The 20104-nt window shown below is 42.8% G+C and overlaps 2 protein-coding genes and 2 long non-coding RNA genes across 7 annotated transcripts in view; 2 read left to right on the top strand and 2 right to left on the bottom strand.

Moving 5' to 3' along the window:
• Positions 1–8266, top strand: part of cfap61 (cilia and flagella associated protein 61) — a 31604-nt gene extending 23338 nt beyond the window's left edge. For all 4 annotated transcript variants that reach the window (XM_067418171.1, XM_067418170.1, XM_067418172.1 and 1 more), the window contains 8 exons: positions 411–579; positions 1024–1198; positions 3069–3361; positions 3923–4250; positions 4591–4673; positions 5923–6128; positions 7468–7564; positions 7944–8266. In XM_067418171.1, the coding sequence (XP_067274272.1) occupies positions 411–579; positions 1024–1198; positions 3069–3361; positions 3923–4250; positions 4591–4673; positions 5923–6128; positions 7468–7564; positions 7944–8141 (1549 nt within the window). In that variant the 3' untranslated portion in view covers positions 8142–8266. The remainder of the gene's footprint in view (positions 1–410; positions 580–1023; positions 1199–3068; positions 3362–3922; positions 4251–4590; positions 4674–5922; positions 6129–7467; positions 7565–7943) is intronic.
• LOC137041650 (uncharacterized) lies at positions 435–7122 on the bottom strand. Its single transcript, XR_010898131.1, has 6 exons — positions 6852–7122; positions 4583–4686; positions 3109–3232; positions 1649–1774; positions 1038–1207; positions 435–567 (listed from the first exon to the last, which is right to left on the bottom strand). It is a non-coding gene; the product is annotated as an uncharacterized lncRNA (long non-coding RNA).
• A 1337-nt stretch (positions 8267–9603) lies between the features above and the next one.
• insm1a (insulinoma-associated 1a) lies at positions 9604–12059 on the top strand. Its single transcript, XM_067418175.1, has one exon. The coding sequence runs from the start codon at positions 9743–9745 to the stop codon at positions 10922–10924; it is 1182 nt and encodes a 393-aa protein (XP_067274276.1). The 5' UTR covers positions 9604–9742; the 3' UTR covers positions 10925–12059.
• Positions 12060–19070: 7011 nt separating this feature from the next.
• The window catches only part of LOC137040850 (uncharacterized), a 4135-nt gene continuing 3101 nt past the window's right edge, over positions 19071–20104 (bottom strand). Inside the window, exons 4-5 of the long non-coding RNA XR_010897996.1 lie at positions 19674–19803; positions 19071–19187 (exon numbers count right to left, since the gene is read on the bottom strand). This is a non-coding gene — a long non-coding RNA (uncharacterized lncRNA). The remainder of the gene's footprint in view (positions 19188–19673; positions 19804–20104) is intronic.

Here is a 20104-nt window from a genome sequence, read left to right as displayed (position 1 = left end):
AACTGCTTTGGTCTCTGTCCAAAAGGTTTTGTCCTTAAATTTGAATGTTTTGAGAGCTGCGGCATTAGTGCGGCTTCACCGAAGGCATCACTTCCTGGTGCTCGTGATGAAAAGCAGGAACTGAGCCCCAGCGAGCGGCTGTTTATCATCACGTCTGTTAGTGGTTCTGCATGACTGGCACATCTAATCCAATCCACCGATCCAAACAACTGATAAGACACACTGTCTCAGAGCTCTGGAGGAAGAGCTTACACATGAAACCTTGATTCTCAGCATCTCAATTACTGTGTAAAGCAGTTAACCTTGAGCATTGAGAATCTAAAGCGGTTACACTGAAAGACTTCCTGATGTCCTTCTCGCCGCTCTTGAAGACTGCTCTTTTTACTGATGCAGGATCTCTTCCTCTACAGTCACTGCTACAGCGATCAGGATCAAGCCCAGCTGTCTTTGCGCTCCTGGATCAGCATAGTGAGGGGTAAGATGAAGGCCATCGACCGCGAGGACAAACACGTGGAGCTGATGACGAGTGGTAAAGTGAACTATGACTATCTGATCCTCTGCACCGGCCTGCAGTATCAGGTCAGAGACACACAAACACAACATTAACACGGTTTAATGAACCAAGATATCACTATGAATTATGAAATATGTATTATGTGCCAACTTAGCTCAGTGTTTGCAAATTAATGCAATGCTAATTTGTTATCCATGCAGAGCACAATAATTAGTACATGAGAAATCAGCTTGTGTGGATGCTGCTGTCTGACAATACATTCAGGGATATTATATTGCAGAGAGAAGCTGGAAATATATAATAAATTCATTTAAATTCATTTTTAATTTCAAATACACAAAATAGTGTCAAAATGCTGGTTTTGTCGAGTATTCATGTAAACACAGTCAGTTCTGTTTTAACTGAACATACAGTAAACAGTTGAGAAACTGTGTTGTGTGTGTGCGTGTGTGTGTGCGTGTGCGTGTGCGTGTGTGTGTGTGTGTGTGTGTGTTCGAATGACACTTCAGATGCCCAGTCTCACCAGTATCGACGTCATTAACCGGACCACCAGCGGTCTGAACACACATCAGCCCAGACATAGACCCACGTGGCCCGTTCCATCCAACCTCTTCACCCTCAACGACCAGCACGACTGCTCAAATGTCCACCAGTGGCTCATGGACAACTTTGTAAAACTGACAGGTGCATTTACTGAAAATTTAAAAAGATTTTATTAGCTGAGTCTAGCTCAGTGTGACATGGCAGACCTCTCTCATGCATAATCTCATTTACCAAGCCACTGTTATTCTAAAGCGGCATCCAACTGTCAGAGCATAACAAGTAGCTAATTAGCGTGAGTGAAATCTAATCTCCTTCCATCCATTTACAGGGGAATATTAATATTAGCAGGGTGAGCTAAGAATTAATCTGCACGGGCAGAGATGAGCCACCGCTATCTGTCTGATTAAGCCTATTATATTTACTAATTACAGCCTCCTTTAATAATCCGGGAAGTAGCGCAATTATCAGTGAATGCTAATTATACCGTCTGCATATGAAAGATATCAATTTGGTGGCATGAGAATTTGTATTTGGGTCAACCAGAGAGGCATCGCTGGGTCTGGCTCTGAATAAGTTGTCAACAGAAATGACCTGATAATAGTCTTGGCAGAAATCCTGTTGTGGTTGAAAACATCCCTTCGCTCAGAGCTTGAGTGTTGTGCGGCGCTGGCTCTGGTTCAGCACCATGGACAGGGCTTTGAGGAGAGCTGTACAGCGCTGCATGGGGAAAGAACATTCATTCACCACACAGATATGTAAATGACCACTATTACAACATCCTATTTAACATATACTGGCACCAATAAATATGGCATCGCAGACTACAGCAACTAAGCTACAGGACTGCATGTGTGAGATTTATAGAAGACAAAGCCTCATTTATAAAGGACTGAAATCTGAGTCACTTTCAAAGCCTCTGTGAAACACACACACCTGTGATGGTTTTGATGCACATTCATTATTATTTTGTATACATTATTGTAATGACAGTGGCTATTTATTTACACTATTTTTAAATAATAGATTCTATTTACACTATAAGTGGTCTCTCTACACACTGTTCTTCACTTATTGCACAGGTGGCAACCTATCACGGTACCACGCTTGAGTTCGCTGAGCTCCTGAGAGTGACCCATACTTTCACTAATGTTTGTAGAAGCGTCTGCATGCCTTGGTGCTTGAAAAGGGAATAGAGCGAGTTTGGCGTCAAACTTTCTGCCGTGCACCTTACCTCTACACTATTGCTACTGTTGATAATCAAGTGGCTTCCTTAATTTCATCTGACCCAACCAGATGTCAGTGGGTGGAGTTAGTGTAAATAGACGCTCCGTAATGTTTTATTCTGATAAATGAATAAAATGATGGTAACAGCAATATGATCAAAGTAATATATTCATACTTTAATTTAAACACAGCCAAACTAATAGAGATGTATACAATGATTTTTCAAACCAATCATCTGTCATTATACCGAGTCACGCATGTGCGCCTTATATATTCACTCTGTCATTTTGTGTATTTTGTGAGCTCCGACTGATTAGTTTTCATACTTGAGGACTCTAATATTAACATCAAAGGGCTTCCTTCACAAAAGATCTCAATTAAATCAATCCAGCACTAAGAGGGTTTCTGACACTGTTTAGATGCAGCAGTGAAAGGACATCACTTCCTTCATCTTCTCTTCCTTCTTTCTTTCCTATCCTTTAACCTAATGGGACCTTCTCGGGGTTGCTAAGTGACCCTTCTCTGTTTCATAGCCACTGATATTATCTCTCCAAACGGCCGTAATAAATTGCTTCCCTTCCCCCTTGTCGAGGGTAAATGGCCTTAAATTTATTTTACTGTTAAGTAATCCATCTTTCTATTGGAGGGTATGTAACGTAGTGAATTATCGTTGGTGTGGATGTGGAGGGATGTCTGGTGTCTTTAGTTTTCACAATTATGTTGTGCTGCTTTCTTTAATGTGTAAATTATGCATTTGATGACACAATTGTGCGTGGTGTGTCTGCAGGCGATGCTGTGGTATATGGAAACACTTTAGATGTGTACACCTGTGTGGAGACGCTCATGCGCCTCGGTGTCAGCGGCCGTCGGATTCATGTAGTCCATCCTCCCATAGACAACCCATCTTCCTGTTTCCATGATGGCTCAGTGGAACTCACAGTGAAACAGGCTCTGAAAAAGAGGGAACTCCAAGTCCATCACGACTGCCTGTTGAAGGAACTCAATGATGGACAACACACAGATCCCGTGACATCGGTGTCCTTCACCACTGATGGACCCACCCTACGGCTGGAGTGTGCGGTTAGGAACATTCTTAAACATCACTTCACAAATTTAAAGGAGTATTACACATTTTATTATTTATTTTGCTGTGAGGTGCTTATAATGTAATTAAAAGATGTTGTGGCAAAAAACACTACTGTTCAAAAGTTTGGGATCGGTAAGATTTTAAAAAATGTTTTTGAAAGAAGTCTCTTCTGCTCACCAGCATTTATTTAATCAAAAATATGGTAATAAAAGTATTAATTTCTTTCAACAAAAAAAGTCACTGACCCTAAACTTTAGAAAGATAGTTTACATATTTTATTTTTAACTAAACTGATTTAATAAACATTTCCTTTATCTTCCTGCTGTGCCTTTAAAATATTCTTTCACGCCGAAATGGACATTTTTAATAATGAAAGTAACAATTATTTCATAGAGCTTTAAGGTATTTTATTTCAAAAGATAAAGCACATTCTGACCCTTCATGATATGAGCTGTTAACACTCGCTCAGGGTCAGGTCACATAACGGTTGTGGGATGTTTCGCCCATCATGATTTGAAAACTCATTTAAATGTCACTTGCATTCATTTTCACAGGTGTTCTTCAGCTTCTCCTGTAAAAGCGTCGACCACGACGCCTTCAAGGCCATCAATGATGCCTGTTTAGTGTTCGATGGCCGTTTGGTGGTAGATACCACCTTCCATACCAACGACCCCTCCATATACGCCGCTGGCCCCTTGACCAAATACTCCCGCCGTTACCACGCTGACCAATGGAGCGATTCCTGCTTTAATTCTAAGGAGGTGGGGCAGAGTTTGGCATCTGTTCTCCTGCCCTTATGTGACCCGACCCTGGAGCGTCCCGCCGGCCCACCGTCTGACCAGGATCAGCTCATTCCACTCTACAGCCAGGCCAAGATCCAAGGTTACTATTCTCCTTCTGAATTTCTTAATCACAAGCCCAGTACATTCGAGCAGAAGTTTAAGATTATGTTTAGCATGTGTTGCGTCACCCAGTCCCCCCCCCCCCCTCGTCTAATTCTGACCGACACCAAACTATTGACAGTTCATTTGCATAATCTAATCACAGGCTAAGTGATTATAGCATAATGGACCATCTGTTACACAGAAACACAGTGTCTGATATGAGATAAACAGCTTTATAATTATATTTGTGGTGTTCAGGGGGAAATGCTATTAATTTTGTGTTTGTAAAAAAACAAGGGCTATGAGGAATGACTTGTAAAAAATACTCACATTCACAGGGGGAAGATTACCAGGTGGCTACAATTACCTCCATGTCGCAAAACCCACATCCAAAGGCCACGAAACTCCATCAGCTGAGAAAGTATGTTTCAATTCTACAGGTCAAAATCAAATATTAGTTTGCATCATGTCACAGAACAATCCAAGTAGATTACTTTAAACAAAATTTAAGGGTGTGTTCACACTTGTAGTTCACTTCTTTTGGTCCGGACCAAAAAAGAAAATGATGCTGAATTTAGTCCTGATAATCATTAACATCGAACCTAAAGGTACCAAAAAAAATGGCTTTTAGGATGTATGCGGATTTTAGATTTTGCGATGGAACTTGTCGAATATCCAAAAAATGCTGTGTGCTAGGCTAAATGCACTTGCTGTTTGTATGTAGCTACATATGATCTCCACACACACAAACCGAGATCTGCGGATCTGACGCCTGTACCGAACTCTGTACTGACGCCTCGAACCGAACTCTACTATGACGAGAAAAATCAGCTATGCTTGAGCATTCTGTCCTTTTTAGAGTCGCATGTTGTGACATCACGTCCTGTTTTTGATTCGTTTACATGTCTTTGGTTCGTGTTGCATTCATATTTCATTCGAACCGCACCAGAGTTAGGATGTGTCCGGCATGTTTGGCTGGATTAAAACAAACCCGGTGCGATTGCTCTGTTAGTGCGGTTCATTTGAAGGAGTGTGAACGCTGCCATCTGAACCCTGGTGCGCATCGAACAGGTCTGCGCATCTTTTCAGCACTCATATTGTGAAATATGAAATCAACACAGACTAAAGACAAACCAAAAACAGGAAGATGGGACCCTAAAAAGGACAGAATGCTCAAGCATAGCTATTTTTTATTGTCATAGTCATTACGTTGCCCATTAGAGTTCGGTACAAGCGCCAGAACCGCGTCTCCTCACAGCAGATCTCGGTTTGTGTGTGGCGGAGGGATTCCTGCCGCTGTATTAACTCCTTTGCATATTTTATAAGCTCTTTACGAGTTCTCAGCTGGTCAAAATACCATCATATGTAGGCTACGCAGATACAACTTTAGGTACAGTGTTAAAATGTCACTGTGAGCACTAAGCAGACCAGGACTAAATGTATTTTTTTCCAGACCAAACGAACCAAGTGAACTGAACAAGTGTGAAAACAACCCCTATTTTAGAAGAGGACCGAGGCCCTTGAAAAGACGTTTGGTGCGAATCAGGGTTCAGATGGCAGCGTTCAAACTTATTCGCATTGACCAGAGCAGTCCACCAGGGTTCATTTTAATCCAACCAAACCCGACAAGTGTTGCAAAAAGGTCCATCTTCATTATCTGTGTCCTGCAGGGTCGTGACATAGTGACGGGCCACACTGACACGGGGAACTACTTTCATCTGCATCTCAGCCAGCATGATGTGGTGGAGAGCATCACATGCCTCTCGAAGAATGCACTTCCTGTCTCCAACCTCCTGTGTCTCTACAGGAAACACCAGCTGCTGCTGAATCATCTCTGCTCACGCTACGACGAGGGTTTGGTCCATGACATGTACAGGTCCAGCCTTGTCACATAAATTCATTTTTCTGTTACAGTCAGACAATGCATTTACACTCTAAACAGACTAAAACAGGGCTCAAATCAGGCCTGATCCTAAAATACAAGGTATAGTTTTCAAATCAAAGATTTTCTTCATTTCACATCTACAGACGAAGCTAAATTCTACAATGAAAATTCTGGACATTGTTAAAACTCTTAAAAATGTCTATTATAAACGGTTAGTGTATAGTATTTTAGTATTTATTTTATAGTATTTACTGTATAATATCTAGTATTTTCTTTTTGCCTTTAATGTTCTCTTGAATTAATGCACAGGATTATTTATGACACTCCAAACCTTAATCATATCTGTCTTTATCTGGTCACACTTTATATGAAGATCCATTCCGTCAGTGTGACCTCTGCTCCAAAATTTTACCAGCGCTGACCCTTCACCACCAGGGCCATTGTCCTGCATTACTAATCTGTTTATGCAGGTGTGCAATCCGCTTTACCACACCACCAGGAGACAATAGTTAAGCCACCCAGCAGTGCTGATCACACTTATTAAAATGGGATTCTTCACTGCTCTTTTGTCGAGACTCTGAATGTCATTACGGAGAATGGCCAATCGTCAAGAACATAACTGATCAACCATGATTCTACATGGAGGATATTAGATGAACATGCTAAGTGTGTGTCCAGACAGTTAAAGTGAAAGTTCTGTCTTTATTGACGCACCCTCATGTCGTTCCACACCTGTTCGCTGTTTTTCATGGACTGCAAAAGAAACATGAATCTTTATCCAGCTCTTTACAGTGTCCAGTCCATCAAGCTCTAAAAAGACAAAACGCCATAAAAGCATCAATAAAAACTGCATGTCTAGCAAGTCATAGCCATAATGATAGAATTTAGATTTTTGAGGGCAAAAGTTTGATTCTTTAATGTTTTTGAAGTCTCTTCTGCTCAGCAAGGCTTCATTTATTTGATCAAAAATACAGTAAAAACAGTAATATTGTGAAACATTGTATTTTTAAATAATGTTAATATATTTTAAAAATATAATTTCTTCCTGTAATTTTTTTTGCATCATTACTCCAGTCTTCAGTGTCACGTGATCGTTCAGAAATCATTCTAATATGCTGATTTATAATAACGTCTTATATTATTCTTTAATGTATAAAAGAACAGCATTACATATTATTAACATTATAAATGTCTTTACTGTCACTTTAATTGTAATTCATCCTTGTTGAATAAAAGTATTCATTTATTTCAAAACAAAATACATACTGACCTCAATCTTTAAACAGAAGTGTATAGTTTAAAATCATATTTTTAATTTCTTTTTCCTCAGTTATTTTCAAGAGAATTGGTGTTTGGCTCTTTATCACGACCGCTTTGCTGACTTTGAACAGGAGGTGCGCCAAATCATGGACTCGGCCAAACTACAGGTCGGTTTCCTTTACATCTACATCTATGTTTGAAGCATTTATTTCTGAAAAGTCTTTCCAAGACATCTGTTGAGATAAACACATTGATGCAATTACGTTACACGATTACCCCTGTATGTGTCATGCATCGATCATTTAAATCAATATATTTTTGTGGAAAATAAAATAAAAAAATAACTAAATGTGTTTGACCTCTTGATAGATGTTGGGTTGGAAAGGGGGGGGAAAACTACACAGGTTTCTCTCACTACGCATCAAGCGTGATTATAAGATAAAATAAAAGAACATCTCACTTATCACCCAAAACATTTCTTTTAACACATGATTTGCATATTCCAAAAACAAAAAACAAGACTTGTATTGTGTCTTGTCCCCACAGGGTGAGAGTGGTTCGGTGTCAATTCAAGAGGCTCTTCAGAAGATAGTGGACGATAAAGCAGAGTCCGATCAGCAGACGAGTCTCAGCGAGGCGTTTCAGAAAAGCGAGGCTTATTCTGCTCTGAGAAAGAGTGTTCTGGATTATCTGAAGTACAACAGATACCATCTGACTATGTACGCCCGGCCGGGACTGCTGTAATCAATATCCATTTTACATTTAGGAGCGTTTATTCAGTGCTTTATCTTTTGTTTCTTTATTTCTTTACATTTGCTGCGCCATATGTTTGCAGGGTGGGGGGACACATTGTGGGGGGTGGGGCCAAAGAACTTGAGCAAATAAATAAAGCTCCTTGTTTTGTCAAATGCAAATGTGTAGTGAGTGGCAATTCATTCCAAATATCTGACTTTGCTCTTTTGAATACTCTGTATGTGCTATCCAGTTTTGGGTTGTATATTAAGTGGAGATGAAGGCAGCACGGCTCCTCGGTGCAGCGGGCCAGATAAGAGCAGCAGAATGAGGGTTAAGCAGCAGCTGTATGATAATGAATGTGCATGGGGCAGAATGATCCAACAGTCACACGTCACACAGCTCATGTTTGGGTAGTAATGCAACCGGATCAGATGTTAGAAATAAAAACAAATGAAACTATTTCAGGTGCAACAAATGGGTTTTTCTAAAAGTTGGGTCTTGAACATGGAATTAAATATAAAATGCAATAAATAAATAAAACAAACTACAGTGAACTAGTAACATAAAATAAAAGGTGTGCACATCAGATCTCAGATGCAACAAATGTGCTTGTCTAAATTACGCATATAAACCATCTGCCACCCCCACCCCCAAAAAAAAAGTTTATGTGGAAATAAATAAAAACATGCAAAAGGTTCCTCTAAAATGCTCATAAAGAGTTATGAAATCGCACCCAACAAATATGCAAGTCTGGAACTACAATAACGCCATTTATGTGATTGCGATGGAGATTACGCGAAATTCCGCTGTGACGAGACCGTTGCATTGGAATGACATCACACGCGAGCACGACGATGGTGATGATGGCACGGGTGAGTTTGAGACAGGAGTGTGTCCGTTTGAACAGAAGGATGATGCGCGTCTGTCCCCGCAGCTCGCGCAAGCGTGTCTTTTGTGATGCAAACGAGAGGAGCCTCTTTTATGAATTATGTATGCGCGCAAAGAGTGATTAATACGTCCCGCATTCAACTGTCGCACATGTCCTAAGCCCGCAGGCGTCTGATTTATACATTTAATTAGTTTCGAGACAAATTACGCACGCACCTTGCAGCCCTTTCGCGCACAAACTGATTTCAGGACATTTGTGTTAAAACTGCGCCAATCCGCGAGCGCCAGTCGGCCTATTAAAAATTAAAGATTGCACGACTTCTTTGTTGCCATTTCCCCCTTTTTAATTTGAAATTCTGATGCTCTGAGAGTGAAGGAGCCCCTTAAAGGATGCTGACAAAGGCAGGGCACGTGCGCATTGACGGGAAGCATCAAAGCGTGAAAAGAGGAGGAACCAGCGTGTGCCTAAAGCATCCTAATATAATAAACCTCAGGTACATCTGCCCGAGCAATCTGCAGACCCTCCCATCTCCAAATCCATAGGGATTCTAGCTCCATCTGATTGGACGAGGCAGCGAGGGGCGAGAACAATGTCATCATTCCTGCTTAAAAAGACTGCTGCTATGCCTCCGTGATGGAAAGATCACCGCACGCGTCCAAATACATAGTACCAGGTGTGCCTCTGATTTCAACCCCTCTGAAGTGCCTTTCAGCTGGCGAAGATGCCCAGAGGATTTTTAGTCAAAAGAAATAAGAAAGCGACACCTGTTTCCTACCGCGTCCGCTCGGAGGAGGATGAGCAGGGCGCGTTTCCAGCCGTGCAGCAGCAGCAGCAGGATGCGCTGTGCGCGCGCCGCCCGGTATCGCCGGTGCAGTTCGGGAACCCCGAGACAGTTTACCGGTCCATGTACAGCCCGACCCGACCCGTGAGCAGAGAGCACGAGAGGGCGTGTTTGGAAAGGCGCTTCAATCTCGGCTCGCCAATTTCCGCGGAATCCTTCCCGGCTGCGCCCAGCATCTCCGATCTCGCGCCGTTCGCGCCCGTGGATCTTAAAATCGGCACCAGCAACAGCAACCGAACCGGCACCACGACAACCACCAAAAGACCCGCGCCGGACACAGAGCGCAAAGGCAAACCCGCGTCCAAGAAAGCCAAAGCTATGCGGAAACTGCAGTTTAACGACGAGATGACCACTTCTCCGGTGCTGGGCTTGAAGATCAAAGAAGGTCCGGTGGAGCAGAAGCCTAGATCTCAGGGCGCAGGTGGAGACAAGCCGCTCGGAGAGTTCGTGTGTCAGCTGTGTAGAGAGGCGTACGCCGATCCCTTCTCTCTGGCCCAACACAAATGCTCCAGGATCGTGCGGATCGAGTACAGATGCCCCGAATGCGACAAGCTCTTCAGCTGCCCGGCGAACCTGGCCTCGCACCGGCGCTGGCACAAACCCAAACCGGGGAACCCGGAAAGCAATAAGACGCCCGCGCCTGAAAAAGACCACGAGACTTCCAGCGACAGGGACACTCCTAGTCCTGGACTATCCGAGTCTGGCTCGGAAGACGGCCTGTATGATTGCCAGCACTGTGGGAAGAAGTTCAAACGTCAAGCGTACCTGAAAAAGCACGTGACGGCGCACCACGAAGCGTGCGATAAATCCCAAAGCCAAGCGCCTCTGAATCTCAGCGCGTCCGAGTGCCACCTGTGCCCGGTGTGCGGAGAAAACTTCCCGAGCAGAATGAGCCAGGAGAGGCACATCCGTCTGCAGCACTCGTCGCAGGTTTACCCGTGCAAATACTGTCCCGCCATGTTTTACAGCTCACCGGGACTTACGAGACACATCAACAAATGCCACCCGTCGGAAAACAGGCAGGTCATCCTGCTTCAGATGCCGGTGCGTCCAGCCTGCTGAAAAACGCTGTGCCTTAAACCAGTGCTTCCCAATCCCCCGAGTGCACATTTTGGATCTGACACAATTTTTGAAGGTGGGTTCGGGAAGCACTGCCTTAAACCACAGAATCGACCTGGATGAGACTGATTGCAAATCCTGCTTAAATCTACACTCTCAAAAACAAAGGTTCCGAAGGAAGTTTTCGCCGCGGCGGCGCGTTAGAAGCACCTTTTTTTTGTTAAAGACCCATTCGAGGAGTGCTAAAGTTCTCCAGGGAACCACCGATGCCGATGCAGAACCTTTATTTTTAAGAGTGTATGGTAGTTTATCTGGAGGAGGTACAACAGGTTAGACTGTTCGGTTATTTTTCTAGGATCTCCGCACAAGTGCTTTTAGCTTTTAGACCTAAGAATCCTAGAACATGCCTTGAGTTCACAGGCTGTACATATGTTTCCATCGTTTCTAGCTTTAATAGAGCTTGTGAATCTGTGGACTTTGACTGTAGCTTTCAAAAAACAACCTATCGACAAGGGTTTCTCCCTTTAGTGTAGCCAGAAATGCCTTGAATTAGATCTCGACATGCTGTAAAACTGCCTTAATCATGTAAATGTTGGAGTGATTGCAGTTGCTGATCATTTTTATATTATTATTATTATTATTATTGTGTGTGTAAATGTTTGTGATTATTTATCTTATTATTATTTATTTATTCCAAATGTTTTATTTAAATTATTTGTTCGCCTAATTCATTTGTGATTGATTTTAAATTTGTCCTCGACAGCCAAATGTTTCATTTATTGATTTAAAGATCGATCTTCGTCTGCTGAAAGTCTGAAATTCACTTTGCATTAGATACAATCGTTTATTAATTTATTTTTTATGTTTTACATGTCCGGTGCTTGTGTGTTTCTGCAGTTGCTATTTGTCCAAAAAATGCTTAAAATAATGATAATAATAATAAACTGTCCAAAAAGTCAAATTGGGATCCACTTTGGATGTGACATTCCAGCAATCTGAAGAGCAGAGACGTGCGAGTTGTCATGTGGAAACCCACACACTGTGAACACAGAGAAATGCATCATCATCATCATCTTATACAATGAAATGTGTCCAACTGGATTCTGTACCAAGATACGTCTGCACTTAATAAAACACATCAACCTAAAACACTCTTTGTCTGTGAGTAATTACATCCTTCAGAACATCTGATTATTAACGATCAGCAGCAATAAACCACATCATACGAGGAGAGCAACTGTGGCTATTCTTCAGCTAAACTATTTGAAACATTTTTAGAGTTTGTGACATCATAAATTGAATATTTTTTTAAATGGTCGATTAAAAAGCAAAAAGGTAATTAAAGTGGTGAAAATCTCAATCCGAAACATTAAAATTGAATAATAAAAATATCTGTGGAGAGACCATGCAAACATTTCTAACTATTTGAAGGAATTAACATTATATAATGCACAGTAATAGTTGATATACAGGTTACAGAGAAAATCTCATTCATAGTGGGAGTCTCTGGGTTGGCTCAGAGTCTGGATAAAAGGACATTATGGTTGAAATTCTTTCAAAATACAATAATGAAAACAGAAAATAGTCTTGCTTGGTGTCGGCATGCAGGGGAGTTTCTACAGCATCTCTGAATCGCAGATGCTGAAGTGAGAATTCACCATAGACACCAAATCCCACAATGCAGCACCTCAGACACACTGCTGTTATGCAGACGCCTCCCAAAGGTCATGAGCTCTTCACACACACACACACACACGCACGCACGCACGCACGCACACACACACACACACACAGAGAGAGAGAAAGAGAGGTGGCCACAGACCGCCTCACCTCACAGCTGAGAAATAGATGCTTACAGATCTAACAGAAATTCATACAAAAAATAGTGTTATGAGAACACGGGGCTAGTAGTTTGTACTCCAATGAATATTTCTCACAGTAGGTCAGCAGACACTTTAAATGAATTTTAGGGCAGGATTTGGTTATTTATCACGTTGAGCCTTATACTGGGGCAAGTTGTCACAACAGGATCCTGCTGTTTATTGAGAATTTGTTTGTTTGAAATATGAAATACTAACTATAGTGTAAAACAAATCTGAATGTGTTTAAATGTGTTGCTTGTTATTTAATCGACTTTCAGTCAAATTTAACCAGTAAAACAATGTAGTGCAAAACGAAATTTAAATATAAAAAAAATGATAGATGGCATGATAGATCCATCCAACAATGGATGGAATGATTAAATAATAGATTAAGATAAGTTTAAGGGTAAAATTAGGGTCAGGTGTGGTGGTATGGGTCAGTTTAAGGGTAAAGTTAGGGTCAGGTGTGGTGTGGGTCAGTTTAAGGGTAAAGTTAGGGTCAGGTGTGGTGGTGTGGGTAAGTTTAAGGGTAAAGTTAGGGTCAGGTGTGGTGGTGTGGGTCAGTTTAAGGGTAAATTTAGGGTCAGGTGTGGTGGTGTGGGTCAGTTTAAGGGTAAAGTTAGGGTCAGGTGTGGTGGTGTGGGTAAGTTTAAGGGTAAAGTTAGGGTCAGGTGTGGTGGTGTGGGTCAGTTTAAGGGTAAAGTTAGAGACAGGTGTGGTGGTGTGGGTCAGTTTAAGGGTAAAGTTAGGGACAGGTGTGGTGGTGTGGGTCAGTTTAAGGGTAAAGTTAGGGTCAGGTGTGGTGGTGTGGGTCAGTTTAAGGGTAAAGTTAGGGTCAGGTGTGGTGGTGTGGGTCAGTTTAAGGGTAAAGTTAGGGTCAGGTGTGGTGGTGTGGGTCAGTTTAAGGGTAAAGTTAGAGACAGGTGTGGTGGTGTGGGTCAGTTTAAGGGTAAAGTTAGGGACAGGTGTGGTGGTGTGGGTCAGTTTAAGGGTAAAGTTAGGGTCAGGTGTGGTGGTGTGGGTCAGTTTAAGGGTAAAGTTAGGGTCAGGTGTGGTGGTGTGGGTCAGTTTAAGGGTAAAGTTAGGGTCAGGTGTGGTGGTGTGGGTCAGTTTAAGGGTAAAGTTAGGGACAGGTGTGGTGGTGTGGGTCAGTTTAAGGGTAAAGTTAGAGACAGGTGTGGTGGTGTGGGTCAGTTTAAGGGTAAAGTTAGGGACAGGTGTGGTGGTGTGGGTCAGTTTAAGGGTAAAGTTTGGGTCAGGTGTGGTGGTGTGGGTCAGTTTAAGGGTAAAGTTAGGGTCAGGTGTGGTGGTGTGGGTCAGTTTAAGGGTAAAGTTAGGGTCAGGTGTGGTGGTGTGGTGTGGGTCAGTTTAAGGGTAAAGTTAGGGTCAGGTGTGGTGGTGTGGGTCAGTTTAAGGGTAAAGTTAGGGTCAGGTGTGGTGGTGTGGGTCAGTTTAAGGGTAAAGTTAGGGTCAGGTGTGGTGGTGTGGGTCAGTTTAAGGGTAAAGTTAGGGACAGGTGTGGTGGTGTGGGTCAGTTTAAGGGTAAAGTTAGAGACAGGTGTGGTGGTGTGGGTCAGTTTAAGGGTAAAGTTAGGGACAGGTGTGGTGGTGTGGGTCAGTTTAAGGGTAAAGTTAGGGTCAGGTGTGGTGGTGTGGGTCAGTTTAAGGGTAAAGTTAGGGTCAGGTGTGGTGGTGTGGGTCAGTTTAAGGGTAAAGTTAGGGTCAGGTGTGGTGGTGTGTGGGTCAGTTTAAGGGTAAAGTTAGGGTCAGGTGTGGTGGTGTGGTGTGGGTCAGTTTAAGGGTAAAGTTAGGGACAGGTGTGGTGGTGTTGGTCAGTTTAAGGGTAAAGTTAGGGACAGGTGTGGTGGTGTAGGTATTAAGGGTAAAGTTAGGGTCAGGTGTGGTGGTGTGGGTAAGTTTAAGGGTAAAGTTAGGGACAGGTGTGGTGGTGTTGGTCAGTTTAAGGGTAAAGTTAGGGACAGGTGTGGTGGTGTGGGTCAGTTTAAGGGTAAAGTTAGGGACAGGTGTGGTGGTGTGGGTCAGTTTAAGGGTAAAGTTAGGGACAGGTGTGGTGGTGTTGGTCAGTTTAAGGGTAAAGTTAGGGACAGGTGTGGTGGTGTTGGTCAGTTTAAGGGTAAAGTTAGGGACAGCTGTGGTGGTGTGGGTCAGTTTAAGGGTAAAGTTAGGGACAGGTGTGGTGGTGTTGGTCAGTTTAAGGGTAAAGTTAGGGTCAGGTGTGGTGGTGTGGGTCAGTTTAAGGGTAAAGTTAGGGTCAGGTGTGGTGGTGTGGGTCAGTTTAAGGGTAGAGTTAGGGACAGGTGTGGTGGTGTGGGTCAGTTTAAGGGTAAAGTTAGGGACAGGTGTGGTGGTGTGGGTCAGTTTAAGGGTAGAGTTAGGGACAGGTGTGGTGGTGTGGGTCAGTTTAAGGGTAAAGTTAGGGACAGGTGTGGTGGTGTGGGTCAGTTAAGGGTAAAGTTAGGGACAGGTGTGGTGGTGTGGGTCAGTTTAAGGGTAAAGTTAGGGACAGGTGTGGTGGTGTGGGTCAGTTTAAGAGTAAAGTTAGGGACAGGTGTGGTGGTGTGGGTCAGTTTAAGGGTAAAGTTAGGGACAGGTGTGGTGGTGTGGGTCAGTTTAAGGGTAAAGTTAGGGACAGGAGTGGTGGTGTGGGTCAGTTAAGGGTAAAGTTAGGGACAGGTGTGGTGGTGTGGGTCAGTTTAAGGGTAAAGTTAGGGACAGGTGTGGTGGTGTGGGTCAGTTTAAGGGTAGAGTTAGAGACAGGTGTGGTGGTGTGGGTCAGTTTAAGGGTAAAGTTAGAGACAGGTGTGGTGGTGCGGGTCAGTTTAAGGGTAGAGTTAGGGTCAGGTGTGTTGGTGTGGGTCAGTTTAAGGGTAAAGTTAGGGTTAGGTGTGGTGGTGTGGGTCAGTTTAAGGGTAAAGTTAGGGTCAGGTGTGGTGGTGTGGGTCAGTTTAAGGGTAAAGTAAGGGACAGGTGAGGTGGTGCGGGTCAGTTTAAGGGTAGAGTTAGGGTCAGGTGTGGTGGTGCGGGTCAGTTTAAGGGTAAAGTAAGGGACAGGTGTGGTGGTGCGGGTCAGTTTAAGGGTAGAGTTAAGGTCAGGTGTGGTGGTGTGGGTCAGTTTAAGGGTAAAGTTAGGGTCAGGTGTGGTGGTGTGGGTCAGTTTAAGGGTAAAGTTAGGGACAGGTGAGGTGGTGTGGGTCAGTTTAAGGGTAAAGTTAGGGACAGGTGAGGTGGTGTGGGTCAGTTTAAGGGTAAAGTTAGGGTCAGGTGTGGTGGTGTGGGTCAGTTTAAGGGTAAAGTTAGGGTCAGGTGTGGTGGTGTGGATCAGTTTAAGGGTAAAGTTAGGGTCAGGTGTGGTGGTGTGGGTCAGTTTAAGGGTAAAGTTAGGGACAGGTGTGGTGGTGTGGGTCAGTTTAAGGGTAAAGTTAGGGACAGGTGTGGTGGTGTGGGTCAGTTTAAGGGTAAAGTTAGGGTCAGGTGTGGTGGTGTGGGTCAGTTTAAGGGTAAAGTTAGGGTCAGGTGTGGTGGTGTGGGTCAGTTTAAGGGTAAAGTTAGGGACAGGTGTGGTGGTGTGGGTCAGTTTAAGGGTAAAGTTAGGGTCAGGTGTGGTGGTGTGGGTCAGTTTAAGGGTAAAGTTAGGGTCAGGTGTGGTGGTGTGGGTCAGTTTAAGGGTAAAGTTAGGGTCAGGTGTGGTGGTGTGGGTCAGTTTAAGGGTAGAGTTAGGGTCAGGTGTGGTGGTGTGGGTCAGTTTAAGGGTAAAGTTAGGGTCAGGTGTGATGGTGTGGGTAAGTTTAAGGGTAAAGTGAGAGACAGGTGAGGTGGTTAGGGACAGGTGTGGAGGCCTGTTTACATGTTGTGATATACATCACAACATGTAAATAGGAAGATGTTGGCATTATTTTGTCACTTATTAAGCAGTAGGCTAGATGGAGCCATTTACTTTCAGTCTTTGTGCTAAGCTAGGCTAGAGGTGGGTACAAGAGACAGAGTTTTGACACGCACTGAGATGAGAATGGGATCTTTTCACTTATCTAACTCTGGGGGATAAGCTAAAGTCCCAAAAGGTCAGCGTGTTTCTTTAAGGGTAGGGTTAGGAGTAGGGAAGTGTCAACAGTGTAATTATAAATGTATATAAAGAAATTAACTACAGATGTAATTACATGCATGTATTTAAAATGTAAGTACAATGAAAAAACAGGTATGCACACAATAAGTGCATTGTATAAAATGATTAATATAAATGTTAGTACATAGTAGATAAGGCCACCTAATATAAAGTGGGTCCATATATATATTCATTCATTCATTCATTCATTCATTACACACAGACTGTTATATTTCAAATGTTTATTTCCTTTAATTTTGATGATTATAACTGACAGCTAAGGAAAATCCCAAATTCAGTATCAGAAAATTTGAATACTGTGAAAAGGTTCAATATTGAGACACCTGGTGGCATAGTCTAATCAGCTCATTAACTCAAAACACCTGCAAAGGTCTTTTAAATGGTCTCAGTCTAGTTCTATAGGCTACACAAACATCGGGAAGACTGCTGACTTGACATTTGTCCAAAAGATGACTATTGACACCATGCACAAGAAGGGCAAGACACAAAAGGTCATTGCAAGAGGCTGGTTGTTCACAGAGCTCTGTGTCGAACCACATTAATAGAGAGGTGAAGGGACGGAAAAGATGTGGAAGAAAATAGTGTACAGGCAATAGTGACAACCAAACCCTGGAGAAGATTGTGAAACAAAACCCATCCACTGCAGCTGGAGTCAGTGCTTCAAGAACCACTAGGCACAGACGTATGCAAGACATGGGTTTCAGCTGTCGCATTCCTTGTGTTAAACAGGACTGGACTGCTGCTAATTGGTCCAAAGTTATGTTCTCTGATTAAAGTAAATTTTGCATTTCCTTTGGAAATCAGGGTCCCAGAGTCTGGAAGAAGAGGGGAGGCACACAATCCACATTGCTTGAGGTCCAGTGTACATTTTCCACAGTCAGTGATGGTTTGGGGTGCCATGTCATCTGCTGGTATTGGTCCACTGTGTTTTCTGAGGTCCAAGGTCAACGCAGCTGTATACCAGGACATTTTAGAGCACTTCTAGGCTTCCTGCTCCTGACCAACTCAATGGAGATGCAGATTTCATTTTCCAACAGGACTTGGCACCTGCACACAGTGCCACAGCACCTGGTTTAAGGACCATGGTATCCCTGTTCTTATTTGGCCAGCAAACTCGGCTGGCCTTAACCCCATAGAAAATCTATGTGTAATTGTGAAGAGGAAGATCCGATATGCCAGACCCAACAATGCAGAAGAGCTGAAGGCTGAATCAGAGCAACCTGGGCGCTCATAAGACCTGAGCAGAGCCACAAACTGATCGACTCCATGCCACGCCGCATTGCTGCAGTAAATCAGGCAAAAGGAGCCCCAACTAAGTATTGAGTGCTGAACATGCTCATACTTTTCATCTTCATACTTTTCAGTTGGCCAAGATTTCTAAACTACCTTTCTTTGTATTGGTCTTAAGTAATAATCAAATTTTCTGAAATTTGGGATTTTCCTTAGTTGTCAGTTATAATCATCAAAATTAAAAGAAATAAACATTTGAAATATATCAGTCTGTGTGTAATGAATGAATATAATATACAAGTTTCACTTTTTGAAATGGAATTAGTGAAATAAATCAACTTTTTGATGATATTCTAATTATATGATCAGCACCTATATATATATTTTTTTATCAATAAAAAAAAAATTGAAATAAATGGTTTAAATACAAATATTCCATGTAGTCTCTCAAGTAGTATGGACTGATATTAATATAATTACTCATAGAATGAAGTTAAATATAGCTTTAGATTAAATCCCTGCTCGAAATTTCTCATACAATACTCATCTTCAGAATTAATAATGTTTGCATACATTCCATCAGTGTGTTTTATTACAGAATGCAACCCTCTGAGTCCCCCTAATCACTAACTCACAGACGCACATGCACACGCTCGGCCCGGACGCGAGCACCGCGAGCACCACTCCCTGTGTGAGTGACAGGTGGAGAGCAGCTGCAGAGCGGGCCGGCGGAGATAACAGCAGATAAAGCCTTTTCACACACACGCACACATTTACAAACCAGAACAAAACAAGGTAAAGGCATCTGAAGATACAGCAAACAACAAGCTGGTATGATTTACAGCTGAACCGATCACACACACACCAGCAGCAGTGATCAATCAGCATTAGTTCAGCATCATTGAGAGGGCTGGATGTTGACTTTACTTGCCTCTCTGAATAACTGGCCTGTAGTGTGTGTCCTAATGATTTAACTGGACACATTTCAGCTGGTATCCATCATCTGAGGTCGGATCCAGGGAGCTGGTGCATGCTGGGAGAGAGAATGAGACTGATTAATTGCACTTCCTTCACTAACAATAAAATACCAACAACTACCATCTTTCTTTTGCTGTTTGGATACTGGTAGTGTTTTGAACATGTGGTTTCAGCATATTTTTTTGGACATTAGCATGCTGGTGCAATTTTTTGTTTTGTATTGGAAATGGATTCTATGGTATTCTATATGAATATTGTACCACTGTACACTACAATTTTGAAATAATACTTGTATTCAGCAAGGATGCATTAGATTGATCAAAAATTATAGTAAATATATTTAGAATGTTGCAAAATTCAATTTGAAACAATGAAAAATAACCTAGATCGCCAATCAGCATCCTTAGGCATGAAAGAGCATTAAAATGCCCGAGTTAGTGTTTGGTGTGTCATAACAATGTGGCATTATGAAAACAAATCTCTCTCTTCATACAAGCCTGTGCCATGCATGTAAACACGCGTCTTAATGTAGAGGTCACACCTGCCTGCTGCAGGTCACACTCGTCTGTTTGTCCTCCCTCTCTCCGCCTGCTGTCTTTCCTCAGAAGTAAACACTCGTTGAGCGGGCGGACGGAGGCGTGCGGTCTGGTGCGTGGCAGCTCTTATCTGGCCTGCGCTCAGACAAAGAGACGGAGAGGAAAGTAAACACTTGCACTTTCAGGCACACAGCAAAGCACACAAACCTCAAGGCATTTTCCAGTATGGCAGGTGTTGCTGACGGGAACTAACACACACACAAAGGCAACAAGAACTTACAGTAAGGTGAAAACACACAGCCTGGTGGAGCTGTGAAAGGGCTTTTTTAGGCATGGCACACTCTGTATTAAAAGTTTCCATCTGATTCAACATGCAGATAAAGATTTCATTCACAACGCTGCAGATCAGAGATTGTCTTCTTTAGTTTTCAGTGTT

This window comes from Pseudorasbora parva, chromosome 15 (genome assembly GCF_024679245.1).
Source record: "Pseudorasbora parva isolate DD20220531a chromosome 15, ASM2467924v1, whole genome shotgun sequence".
NCBI lineage: Eukaryota > Metazoa > Chordata > Actinopteri > Cypriniformes > Gobionidae > Pseudorasbora > Pseudorasbora parva.
This window is presented reverse-complemented; position numbering and strand designations above follow the sequence as displayed.

What these genes read in the sequence shown, in the direction of transcription:
- insm1a (XM_067418175.1), top strand. Translation starts at nt 9,743, where the DNA reads ATGCCCAGAGGATTTTTAGTCAAAAGAAATAAGAAAGCGACACCTGTT.